This window comes from Lampetra fluviatilis, chromosome 33, assembly GCF_964198595.1.
Source record: "Lampetra fluviatilis chromosome 33, kcLamFluv1.1, whole genome shotgun sequence".
Lineage (NCBI taxonomy): Eukaryota > Metazoa > Chordata > Hyperoartia > Petromyzontiformes > Petromyzontidae > Lampetra > Lampetra fluviatilis.
This window is the reverse complement of record NC_136307.1, coordinates 6,664,578-6,678,611: the sequence shown is the minus strand read 5'-3', so window position 1 is coordinate 6,678,611 and position 14,034 is coordinate 6,664,578. Positions and strand designations below refer to the sequence as shown.

At 40.2% G+C, this 14,034-nt stretch overlaps 1 protein-coding gene across 4 annotated transcripts in view; it reads left to right on the top strand.

Moving 5' to 3' along the window:
- Positions 1-468: 468 nt before the first annotated feature.
- Positions 469-14,034, top strand: part of CNST (consortin, connexin sorting protein) — a 41,218-nt gene continuing 27,652 nt past the window's right edge. For 3 of the 4 annotated variants that reach the window (XR_013639550.1, XM_078871955.1, XM_078871953.1), the window contains exons 1-6: positions 469-553; positions 2,372-3,406; positions 5,393-5,637; positions 6,132-6,162; positions 10,517-10,603; positions 12,732-12,861. Coding sequence is in view for 3 of the 4 variants with exons in the window: in XM_078871955.1 (XP_078728081.1) it covers positions 2,848-3,406; positions 5,393-5,637; positions 6,132-6,162; positions 10,517-10,603; positions 12,732-12,861 (1,052 nt within the window). In the remaining variant the exon portion in view is untranslated. Of the gene's footprint in view, positions 554-678; positions 713-2,371; positions 3,407-5,392; positions 5,638-6,131; positions 6,163-10,516; positions 10,604-12,731; positions 12,862-14,034 lie in introns of those variants that run through there. The other variant, XM_078871954.1, reaches the window with a different exon arrangement.

Below are 14,034 nucleotides of genomic sequence, written 5' to 3'. Positions count from 1 at the left end.
GTGCAAACAGAAAATCCAAAAAAAGACAGCAAAATATTGCAGAAAACCCACCGTACACCAACGCTGTGTGCACAAATCCCAGTGGGATGCAAGTCAAACAACAACTAATTCTAGATTTGAAGCTTACCTACGTGACTTTACCGAAAAAACCTGAGAGTAATAACAACCACAAGACAATTTAGATTAAGGCCATCAGACTAACTCTGTACTACAACAAACATGGCCAAACCAATGAACTTTTCGAAATCACCAAAATAAAGCCATGAAAGCAAATGTAACAGTGATCATAGGAACTGTGACGGAATGTTCACAATAAACGACATAAACAACATGTACCACCAAAAAACCCTGCAGCCATAGCTGGCTGTAATATGTGCTAAGATGAATATAATGCCGCAGTGTGATTGTAGATTTAAAACGTTTGTGCCTTTTAAACCAGGTGAGGGCATCATTCTTTAGCCGGTCAACGTGTCCTGTGATGTAATATTACGCTGATGCAGCTCTTAAACCCGAGGACTGCGTTCAAATCCATCTCGAGTCGCTGTCAGCTTGGGTATGTAAAGACGAGTAGTTGCAGTGACTTGTCTTTGAGAGAACTTCACGCGTTTATTTGATTTGATTTTAAACAAAACACGATTTTATTTGGGAGTGCTTTGCTGTGTCGTGCTGTGCATCAAGGGGGGGTGGGGCGAGGCACAAATAATCAAACCTTGTAAGTTTAATGCCGTGTCGGACGTGTAAATAAACATTCGATAATTGATGTTTTGTTTAACAATAAAACAGCAATTTGAAGGTATAAAAAAGGCCGCGTGTGGGTGAAGGGAAACGCAAATTAATACGTTGACGACCCACGACTTGAGTTTGTCGGGAGCCTTCGATTTTCCTAGGAGACCGAACCGGCGAAACGCCACCGGTTTCGGTAGCGGAACTAGGCGAGGGGGGGTCAAGTCCCGACGTTGTGTTGTAGGCCCTTGCAGTTGAAGGCCCCCAGTAAAGTGTTATTATTGCGTGATAAAAAATGTTTAAGGTTAATCTCATGCTTTGCCGTGTTTAAAAAAAAAATATATCTCCACGATGACTTACGCGTCATTCACATACCTATCGATCCATACGGTTTACCACGTATTCTTGTACAGATAAATTTAGTTAGCTCCATACGGCGTTCAGACGTTTCAATACGGGCAACATTTTTTTATTGTCTATTTGTGGTTCTCCTTTGTCATGGGGCTTTGTAGGATAAACGTTGCGATTTATAAGGGCACGGGGTGACCAGTAAGGTCTGAAATGATCTGTAATAAGGTAGGGCACTGATAAGGTTCGCATTTAACCATCATGTTTAATACTCCTGCATTGGATATATGTTTAACTTCGTTCGCACCGTACGTAGCGAACCGTGCTACGATTGTTGGGTATTTCATTACTTACACGATGCATTTGCAATGCTGTCTGGTAATTGATGTGCTTTGAACAAGGGCTATTGCCTGAAACGTCGCCGATTATACGTCCCCTTTGAAGGCGGTGTTATTGATGAACGTTGGAGTTTTTGGTATTTGTGGAAATTGGTTCTTTAAACAATATTGTTTTCAAAATACGGCGTGTACATAAATGCAGTCGGCATAAGGTATGATTAACAAAACATTCGGAAAAATAATCCCTTAAAACTGTAAACCAAATGCCCATTGATCGAGTCAAAGACACGATGTCCTCTATGGAAAGGGTATTTTGCATAAACAGAGTATAGCAAGAGTATTGTTTTATATTTATATTATTTTATTATTTCCCTTCTACATGACTTTACCGAAAGAACCAAGAATAAGAGTATATCACGTTATGTATTAGCTTAAAACTGCACCTACAAGCGTCAATCATTACCCAAGGCCGACACAATTTGGAGATGCCTTCATCCAGCAGTCGATTTAGAAAGGGCTGTAATTCATCATTGTTATTCCTAAATATTTGTTTACAGTGTTACCATGACCATCAAACCTCCAGAGATAAGTTTGTGTTTTCTTGCTATGCACTGCAAAAATATTAATCTTGTACCGCTTCGTTGTGGTTATCTGCAGTGTGTCATTGTAATGATCCTGATTTGTGTTTGGTATTGCATTATATTATTTATGGTCTTTATTTTTACGTCCTGATAAGTGTTTTCTTGGTCCCATGCATTAAGGTCAGGGACCGGATGCCTTTTAAACGCATTTTTTTCACCAATAATAAATATACAAACCAAGTGGAATTCCACGTAAGGTGTTTAATGCAACCAGCCTCAATTGCATATTACAGAAGGCTGATATAGGGGGGGAAAATCACTGTGTTGTTTAAAAAACATCATATGACAATTTGTTTTTCGCTTTTTCCTTTCATGTTGCAGGCGGTTTCATCATAAATTCCAGTGCTGAGATCTTCACAAAAATTCTTTGAAATGACCATTCAAAGAACCTTCATCAAATGGAGTCAGCCTTTTTATTTCAACCTCCTTGGACACTATGCCGAATGGTCAGAATTCTGCTGTATTTAACAGAACTTTCAAAATGAAATTTTGCCACAGTGTACTGGAGGTGTGAGTTATTCTCAATACCTTCCTGAAATTTATTTTCTGCATTAAAAATGCAAATGATTTTATTTTTCAACTCATTAATTTGAACATAGTACAGGCAATTGCAAAGCCAAATAAAAGTTTTGTAAATCTAAAATATGCTATATATTTATTTGTTGAAATATTTCGCAGATTTTATTATCCCATAATTGAATTGAGGGAAAAATAGTAAAAATATTATATAACTCTGACTTTGTAAGCTATTATTGAGCAAGCTACTTTACTAAAATAGCTAGAAAATAAAGTTTGAAATGGAAGCCCAAGACAAGAAAAATGTGGAATCCAAAATTAAGTCATCAAAGGGCAAAGAAGGACGTTTAGAACAAATCAAAGCTATCCAACCTGCTGACGACATTAATCAGAATGATGTTCAGAAAAGCGTCCTGTCTGTGGAAGCACCTGTTGGTACGGAGGGCTCCGGCATGGCTTTAGAGGCCTCCCAGTATCAGGTCGATGTAAAAAGAGGACCTGACGACCTCCTTAACAACAACAGTAGCAGCACCATGAGCTTTCCAATCGACAGTGTGGTGCTTGGGTTTGATGCCGTAGAAGATGATGGCAGTGATAGCATGAAGATGGAGGATGAGGAGGAAGAGTCTGGGTTGGCCAGCATTAGTGCCAGCAGCCACAGCCTGGCAAGCATTTGTAGCAGCGCAGACGTGGAGGCCCTGCTTGCGGAGGCAGCCAGCGAGTGCTCGCCTGAAACTCCTGCAAGCGACGCCACGTCTCGTGCGAACTGTGGCACTGTCGCTGGAGACGATGGTGCTACTACCTCCATTGGGCCAGTGGCTGCAAGCGCTGATCTCTCAGGTTAGATCACATAAACATGTAATTGATGGAAGTGAATTGTGATTATTACATGAAATGAATGTGTATTGTATGTATGCGTAATCACTGCATTGGCTAGGTCAGGGGTCGGCAACCAAAATAACAAGAAGAGCCATTTCTTTCCAATTCGGTACAAAATTCAGTATTTCAAGAGCCGCAATGCATCTATGTACATACGTACATATCGTCAAGAAGCAGCCCGTAAAGAGCCGCATGCGGCTCCGGAGCCGTAGGTTGCCGACCCCTGGGCTAGGTGGTGCTTTAGTTTAAGTGCTCCAATTAATTTAGAAATGTGTGTTTCAACTTGATTGGGGGTTCACTTAGTCCACAATTGCTCGGTGGTCAATAAATTGAACACCACGTTATACAATAATTGTGTTGTGGATGGAATGTAAGCTTACGTGGAATGTGTAGTTGTGCTTTTATATGATCTATATTGCAGATTTAGATTTGTAATGAAACCTCTGTGCTGTGGTTTCAATCTTGGCTCTTTGCTGTTTTCATTATACCTTCTATCACTTGCCAAAATTATGTCCAGTTTTAATTTTGTCCACAAATTTTTGTAGACCACACTTAACTGTATATTGCTATAGACTCCTATGAACACAACCGCACTGTCCACTGCTCTTCTTTCTTGCCACGATCTCATCTGCATTAGTTTTACCGTTATCAAGGTAAATGTTGACAAATCCGCGATATTCCTTACTGGAAAAACGGTCATAATTGTCAAAAAATCCAGTTTCAGCGTGTACCTACCAAATTCCTAAACTCTAACCTGCAAAGAGTGTGCAGAAACTTAAAGTTGTCATTGATCCTGAGCTCCTGATTTCTTCCCACATATCTCAAATCTGGAGGATCTCACATCTCCATCTGCACAACATGTCCTGCATTCACCATTTCCTTATTCCAGCTACATCTGAGACTCTGAATCAGTTACTCTAACTTCACCCTCCCCAAGTCCTCATTTTTAAATTCCCAATTATTCAAAATGCTGCAGCCATGCTCCGGTTCAAAATCCAAACTGGCTCCAAATCCATATCCAAAAATGCATACATTTCAAAATCACACTTCCCCATCGTAAAAAGGTTCAATGGACTTGTCCCTGCTCACTTCTTCTATTTGACTTTCGTCGTATCCTCCACCTACTCTCTGCTCCAGCAAGCAAGACCTGTCAAAGCCTCCCCGGTCATACTTTTTTCAATGGGACGTTGATCTTTTCTGCTGCCCCCATAGTTTGGAACTTAATTTCCTTCAGCCATCTGTGTTCTTCATTCCTTGCCCTTATTTTCCTCGTTCTAAAAAAAAATATCTCTGAAATAAATAAAAGTTCCTCCTCTTGTATCTCCTTAACCCCGATTTGGAATTGATCTCCACAGTATCTTGAGATATAGTTATATTTTGATTATATTAAGCTAAATTTTATTGTAATGCATACTCACGTGTACTGTTTGTATTGACACATAAGGGATGGATATTCCATTGCGGCGCTTTAGAGACCAGAAGCTAAAAGAGTTGCCATAGATAAATCATCTGTTTCCAATTTAAAAATGAAAAGCACAGCTGAGTTAAGAAGACCTTGGTTTTTATGAATATGTACTCTAACCCTATATAATATCGGTTAATAAAGGAAATCATTATCAGTACTTAAAGTACTTATGAGTGTTTATGGGTGTGGGTTAGGAGTGTTAAGGTGTTGGTTTTTTAAGGTACAGTCAAGATTGTTGACTAGCCAGTTTTTATAACTCAGTGTTCATCCTTTGTGTATATCTTTTATTCAACATAAGTTAGTTGCTGTCACGAACTCGTTTTGACCACTTTAGATGAGTGAAGCGTATACGTTATTCATGAATCACGCTTTCCGCATGCTCTGCATACATTATGTAAATATTAAATAGCATAGCGTGCGAGCCTCACTTTGTTCGGGTTATTCTCTTCACCTATGAAACCTTTTGTCTCTCTTGTTATCAGGCGCAGCAGTAGCTGGTGGACAACCAAGGCTCGACAACAAAGACTTAAGTTCCAGTGGAAAGGCCCAGCGTGATGATAAAGTAGACGGCAATGTGGAGGCGGCCACGCATCGAGGAAGTGAGATGGAGGGTGGGGTGTCGGCACAGGAGGACACAGGCGGCGCCCTGCAGTGTTTGCTCACTGGACTGAGAGGGGTGACGCAGTCTACTGCCGACAAGTTTGCTCTTCCACAACACGTCCACCAGGTAAACCAAGTGTGAAGAAAAACCTTCACATTTGACCCTTGAACTCGTTTTGGCAGAGCAGACAGATCGCTTGGCAAGCAGGCTGCCCATTTGAGCACTGTTGTTTGTTCCACATATAAATCAATAATAGATTTCTTTCTGTAAATTTGAAATGGTTCACAAGATGCATTATTAGTTGAGGCTTTTATTAGCAATGCGTAAATAATTGCTTTATGCGGTTTGGTTAACTGTTCTACTCAATGTATTTTTGTATCCAATGAAGAGCGCTATTTTGTGCTGTTTTTAAGTTACAATTTTAAAACTTTGCACTCACATGATGGTGTATTGATTGTTGTGTTCAGTGTATGGAACATGGTTCAGTTCAGATTAGTATCAAAGCTCTTGAGTCACACTTTATGGATTCTGTCCTAAGTTCAGCGGAGGCAAGCTTCTCAACTGTGATTATGTTAGTCTAAACAAGTTGTTGACCAGGTGCCACTAACTTTTTCTTGCAGATCGCTGAAGTTTATGCCCAGAAGCAAGAGTGTATCCTTTATTCACCATCCTCACTACGAAACATTTCCATTCAAGCCATTGTTTGCTTGCCACACTTTGCAGCACATTGAACTCCGTCATCACGTTGACACTCTCCTGCATTTCGATTTAAAGCTTTCGTGACTGCAGGGATTCATCTTCTCCTGAGGACGGCTGCTTGCGTTGTGGCCGAAACGTCGTGAGAATTATTTTATTATGTTTTATTTTTATTATTTTATTACTTCCCTTCTACGTGACTTTACCGAAAGAACCAAGAAGATGACTCTCCTGCATGTTATGCGGCTAACTGTAGAAGGGCATGACTCTAATAACGGCAAGCCTGTGCAAGCACACAGGCTAAGCATAAAGAAAAGAAGCCTCAGGTCAAATGTGCTTATCTCTTGATATGAACATTATAAAATGAAAATCATATTCAGTGTGCAAAATGCCGGTCTTGTGCCTTATTTATTTTCATTTGCTAAGCGTTAATGCAGCTAGCGGTAATCTTGCGTATGTTGCAAAGAATTACAAATTAATCCTACTAGAGTAGGAAAATGGACAGAAATGTGAAAACTGTCATGTTTACAGCACATACGCCAAGACATTAACCATGTATACCTCGGGATGAGTGTGGTTTGATAAAGGTTAGGGTAGTAATTTATTAGTTCTAGTTGAACTTGTATTTATCTTTTACTCTAATTTTATCCAAATTGCATGTCATGAGAAAGCTAATTCATTTGGAGCTCCCAGAGCAGTGCATAGCCCCATGGTAGAGAACGATCCACGGAATGTGATATTACAGAACTACTTCTGAAGTCTCGGTGACCTTTTGTCCATACCAGGGGTCAGCACTTTCCCACCCGCCATGCTATCGTAGAGTATTCTTTTCCGCATGGCACTCAAACTGTTAAAAAACAAATGTTATGTGTTTTTTGTGTATGTGTGTGTGTGTGTGCAATCGTTGGTTACTAAATTCAGAACATCAACTTCATATGAGAACCCAGTTTAATTACAGGCAACTGTCTAGATTAAAACCCAGGATCTTATCAGTGCTAGCTCTGCATTCTGACTATTGAACCACCCGGCAACGTTTGGGTTAATAAAATATAATACATGCAGCCACCGTCTCTCCTAAATATCAACTCCGAACACAATTTACAGAAGTACAGCATTTCATATCCTGCAAACGTATCACTTCATTATTTTAATTGACCACTTTTTTTTGGCATTTTCAATTGCACGCTTACCTCCAGATGACTCGCTCCCCTTGAGATTCGATAGAATTTCACGATTTTATGAAAACATTTCTTTTGTCATAGTCATACATTATAATGGTTTACACCATTGGAACCTCATTTGCCAGTAACAACATATGATAATTGTTTTTTTACTGTCAGTTTTGTTGCCAGATAAAAGGGTAAAAAACCAATTATCATAATGGTTCTGGAGGCTGCAGGGGTCATGAGTCTTAATTACAACCAAGTAGAAAATAATATATTCTCATGTGATGGGATATTTTTTTCATTAGAATAAGAATCGATTTTAATCACTGAATCTGTGCGTCGTTACACCCCGTTACTATGTCCATAGTCGGTATTTTTCACCGGTGTTTGAAAATTCTACTTTCTTGAGTCGTCGGTTGACGGCTAATTACAGTAGCGACAACATTAACATGAAGAAGCTCCAAAAATGGTCCAGTGCCGCTCCCTGTATAAAAAGTATGAGGTCAAAATGTGTGTTTTGGCAGGACTAAGCATGACCGTTTGGCTGACTCGGCACACTGTAGTCATCCAAGCTCACGATATCCTTTCCTCTCCGCTTGTGCCAGATTGAGAGCAGCGTGGGCTTGGTTCACAAAATGAAAAGTCGGGCAGAGGGACATTAAGCACTACAGGAGAACACATTCTAATTCATTTTTTTTGGTATTTTGGTCTTTGAGTGCCTTACAACTTTTGTTTTAATTGTTCGTAAAATGCTAGACAGTTTTTGAGATTTAAAGCCTCTGTGAATACATTTTATTTTGGGACATTTTGCAGATTGTAAGTAGGCGAAGGTAGGAAGGTCAGAAAAATATGGGGGGATGGTGATGGTGGAGAGTTTACATGGGGGAAGGAAAAACAAAATGTAATGCATAAATAATTATTCACTTTCGTGATGGAGAGTAATAAGTTTTGTTTACATGAACAGTTGGAATTGGGCTGGCCCAGTTCACTCATTGGGAGAGTAAACTTAGCTCGGATTCCCATGGCAGTCTGCCTGTCAAATGTAGCCCGCATTATTTGAGCGGATCAGCTCATTTTGCGAAGGGAGTTGTCCGCTTTCAACTTGGCCGCTCTTGGAAAATACTTGTGACTTAATGAGGTCAGCGCAGAAGAGGTGCACGCCGATATAATGGCATCTCTTGCAGAGGTCTACTCTGGCACTTGTATTTAGTTTTTAAAATCAAGGCAGAAAATTACAACAAAAATATATATTACGTAAAATAAACATGGCGGGGTGGTGTTCAAAATGTACAACAACTTAGAATTGCTTCCCTCTGACCGCAGAGGGAAGGGAGGGGGAAATAGTGGGAGTGGACAGAGTGGACAGCCTGAACCTACAGAGCAACACGTTGCAACATGTCCAGAGTTGTGTCGAGTTATTCCAGGATCAGCAATGCATGGGTTGGGTCAGCTATTGAATGGTGCGGAGGAAAGACGGCATCAGCCTCAATTTCAACAAGGGGAGGGATTCAGCGATGAGAATGGCGAGGGGAGGATGTTGTAAACAGTGGCAGCATGGCAGGAAGGAGAAGAGCAACCTCAAGTGACAGTTCAAGTTGGGGGTATAAAGACAATTATATGAATGATTTAACAGAGGGCGTGGAGAGGAGGTGTGGTATGAGATGAGGTTGGAGACTGAGGCAGGGGTAAGAGAATGCAAATTCTATAAAACTAAGGGAATTTTGTAATTGACCTCTGATTGGATTAAAATTCCAGTGGAGGAATCTTTCCAGTTTATGCATTGTGTAACGTAGGTAACACTGCTCACCTGCCACGCTCATTAAATAAAAAAATTCATGTTAGGGCATGTGGGAAAGTGCAGTGCCCCTAGTGTGGGTAAAATATCACTGTTAGGGATCTCAGAAGTAGTTATGTGATATCACCTTCCATGGGTTGTTCTCTAACAAAAGGTCAAAATCTTTATTTATCCAGCTATGAAGCTATATATTTCACAGATGTCCATCAATGAATGTACTGTTCTGTGAGTTCTGAACAAATATTTTCATGACATGGAATCAATCACACAATTAAATTATACTTGGAGAAAAAAAGACAAAAAAAATGTATATGTTTGCTTTGCTGCCATCACGTATTTTATTTGGTTTGTCTTTTAAAAGAAAAGTAGTCAACAACTTGACCATTGATATTTCTGGGTGCTCGTTTGCATATTTGTAAAGTTAAGCAGATATGCAGTGATTCACCAAATCCACGATTCTACGAACTGTCTTGAAATTGGGATAAGATCTTACTCTAGATTTGATTATTTAAGTTTCATTTTCTGTTTCATTTATATTCCCTGTCTTGTATGTTGTATTTTACTCTTTCATTTTGCTATCCTAAACAGTAACATTTGCAAACAATATTTAACGTGTACTTTTAAGCACATGATTATATGCATGTATCACACATGTAAGAAATTAAGTTTTATCTCTTAAACAATCGTTACATTCCACTTAAGCCAGGACATATCTGACACCTAATTTATTGAACGGTTATGCTAAAATGTGAGGTCACATGACAGATGGTACATTCTCAATAATCAGGAGATAAATTATAAAAATAGCATTGCATATTCTCAAATGCATTATTACTCATGCTCGGAAATTCCAGGCCATTAAGTCAGTTTTTAAATGCCTAAAATTAAGAATCAACTCTGCATTGATTATAAAAGCAATTAGAAAATAACACTTACTACCCGGGAACAAAAAATATTTACAAAAATTGTTACAGTGTTATCACTGCATATGCAGTGGATTCAACATAGAATTAAATCACTGGCAAGATATGTTATGGACAGGCGAGTAAAGCAAACATTTTTGTAATTAATAGATAATAGTTCAAATAAAGCAATTCTCAAATGGGATGTATTTTATTTATCCGGTATTGGTGAATTATTCAAGGCATTATCAACAGAACCATTAACAAGTCTTAGTACCGCCGAGTAATTATGTAGCATGATGTTGGTTTTGTGTGCGCAAGTTTTTGGGTTGACCTGCTGATCTCTGAACACACGGTCACACGAGCCCACATTGTTCTGCAACAGGGTCCCCACCCTCACCCCCGCCCCCACTACAAGCTGTGTCCTTGACCGTTGCTGCGATCAGACGACGAGGCCATTCGATTCATTGAGGCGGAACGGCTGTGGCTGCAGCGTGCGCTGCAAGGGCTGACCACCACGCTCCAATGCTGGGGTAACGAGCGCATCCGACCACCCGCCCTCCCTCGCAAACAATATTGAAACCGTGCCAGTAGCCCACTCTGTAACCCCGATCGTTTGAAATTGCCAATGACTATAAAAATAGCGGTACTCCTGTTGTTATTGCTACTACTACTTCTACGGATACCTTTAAAACCTCTATCGCAACTGCAGTATTGTACTACAATACCCGCTTTTGAAAACATTTCTACTGCAAATCCCACTTATGCGATCACCACTACTATTACCACCAAATACTGCCATGGTTTAACGGTTCGCATACCGTGCGATTGAGTAGAGTGTGAGTACTCCCAACAATTCCAAAGTATCTTGCTAGCATGGAAGAGTAGGCCAAATAATCTTTTGTACAGCTTCCTCTCATGGAGCCCCTTCCACTTGCAGTGGTGTGAGCAAGCAGTTGCAGGGCTGTACCTTTACCGTCTACTCGTAACATCCACTTATAACGCTCGTGTCACTTTTACAGTTACCTCTTTCATCAATTATGCCAGTACTACCACTGTGATACTTCCTGGTATTGCTGCTGATAAAACTTCTACCGATACAAGTAATATAGTCCACCCCTGCCTTGTTTTCCTGTCACATCTATTATCCACTGCCATAATCAATATTTTAAAAATAAATGTGTCCGCAGATGTATTCTTCATATTGTCCGCATCTTTTTATGGATAAACAAGTAAACCCGTAAAAACAAAGTTTTTCACTATAAATCCTTTATATGCGTGGCGGCTAGAGTCTTCTCGTCCTCTGGCTTGAGATGGCTGCCACCTATGGGTCAGATGATTGTCTGCCAGTATTAAGCAATTGGTAATTAAATATTTAATTTGTTTTCCCTAAACAGTGTAAAATTTTGGGAATTTTTTTTCACGAACATTAATTGTCTCGCACAACGAGTCTGTGTGGAAAATGTCAGCTCGATTGGATTACGGGAAGTGGGTTAAAAAACGACTGAAAGATTTGCACGGTCGTAAGCAAGCAAGCACGCAAGCACGCAAGCAAGCAAGCGAACTTAATATAAAGGATTTAAAAATATATTCGCCTGTGGAGGACGCGGGGATCGATCCCGCGACCTTTGGCATGGGAAGCGAGGGCGCTACCAACTGCGCTACTCCGCCACGGCCTGTGGAGGGGTTACGCTCTGGGCTCTTACACTCTGACGTTCAGCCAAAGCCATGAATGCGTTCTATTTGAATATATGTAAAATAAAAAAATTTTGCCTAAAAAGTGTAAAATTTTGGGAATTTTTTTTCACGAACAATAATTGTCTGGCACAACGAGTCTGTGTGGAAAATGTCAGCTCGATTGGATCACGGGAAGTGGGTTAAAAAAACGACCGAAAGATTTGCACGGTCCTAAGCAAGCAAGCAAGCACGCAAGCAAGCAAGCAAGCACGCGAACTTAATATAAAGGATTTAAAAAGGGTCAATCCGAGGTGGCGGGAACTTCATCCTATCATTGCTGTTGCCTCGCACATAAGTCACACAGGAGTGTCTACAGGAAGCACTAACTGCATTCTGCTATCCACTTTATTTGTGGACAAGAATCCCCCGAAAATGGTGACGGATTCATCCAGTTGTCTGCATTTATTTTACTGGATAGCAATCAATCCGAAGTAGTCTCCTGGCAGTACTGCATGTATCCGATTTTCCATGTCTTTTAACAAATAAGAGGAAGAATAATCTGAAAGGCACATCAAATTCAACTGTGTTTTATATATGAATAATATTCGCTCAAACGTGCTCTTCCAGAAACACAAAATGTATCGTGTTTGCATTTTTGCATGAATAGGGGTAGATAATAGTATCTGATAATTGTGCCTCCCATGTTTACACGGATAAGAGAAGTTTCACTGGTGTAATATTACATGTTGGCTATAAATAATCACTTATAATTTATCTACCATATATCACTGCAATAAAATTCTTACAAAACATTTCAACGATGCTGCTACTTGGGACTTTCGAATAATTCAAATTACCATTATAGTATACAACTGTTGATTGCCGATGCTGCTTTGTTAAGTTTACGATACGCTTTTTAAACATGTTATAACGAGTACAGTGGCTGTTCGCAAAACATTTTTGTTGGTTTGCCATTTAATATAGAGGATGCAAGGAAGGAGCTGGGAGAGGCAGCTCAGAGAAGTGGTGTGGGTGGAGCACCTGGCAGCTCTCTCCCGACTCTGCCGGAGTACGAATTTGAGGGACTTCTTGCTGCGTGTCGATCTCATCGCCGGTAATTCCATCGTTATTTTTCAGAGTTGTATTTCTAAACAGCCCCTTCACGCAGCATTCACAGGGTTGTTGTAAATTTCGATGTAAAGCTTTCATGACTGCAGGGATTCATCTTCTTGGTTCTTTCGGTAAAGTCACGTAGAAGGGAAATAATAAAATAATGAAACTAAAACATAATAAAATACAATTCTCACGACTTTTCGGCCACAACGCATTGAGACGCTGTCTTTCCGACAGACCTGTTTTTCACCTAAGGACGGCTGCTTGCGTTGTGGCCGAAACGTCGTGAGAATTGTATTTTATTATGTTTTAGTTTCATTATTTTATTATTTCCCTTCTACGTGACTTTACCGAAAGAACCAAGAAGAGGGTTGCTGTATGTGTGTCTTTTTGTATGCATAGTGGGGAGCGGTAGTGTCGCGGTTAGCGCGCTTCGCTCCAAACCCGGCGACCCGAGTACGATCCCCGCTCACGGCCAACATTAGTGACGAATTATCTGAACTGTGCCTTGGCCTCCCTTAGATCGACTCAGCCTCAAATGAGTACCTGGTGTGTTGTGTAAACATCGCCTGGGAAGACAAAGGCGATCGGGCGTGGTCCTGTCCACCCACCCTCTAATGTGCCGTGCCAGCCTTCATAGGTGTTCGTTAACAGCACTTGCCCCAACAGTCTGTTAAAGCTATAGGGGGGTCTTTGTTTTATTGTACGCATCAGATAAAAACACAAGTTAGGATTCCCGGCCACGGATAATATTCGTGGTGGGTTTCATATCTGAATTGGTTGTGGCCCCCTCCCACTTCAATCTACAATAATTAGTGCTGGTGAAGTATGGTCAAACAACCGTCACTGACGATACGACATGGGGAGGCCTTCAGCCAGCAGTGGATTGATAAAGGGCTAGTAATTATAAATATTTAAACCAACTAGGCAGCAAAAGATACCGTTTTTGCAAGGGGGACCTAAATAAAATGTAAGATAGTTTTACGAAAAGTGAATCATTTCAATAGCGGTTTTAGAACTTGGCAACAGAGATGCTTACTTGGTCATTTTACTTCAAAAAATATACCCTGTTCATAAATATTACATTTAAGCTGTGAATGGACTAGAAATATGGTATTTTAAAGATGGGGACTGAATCCATGCTAAAACAAGTTTTTCCATCAAGATTCAATAT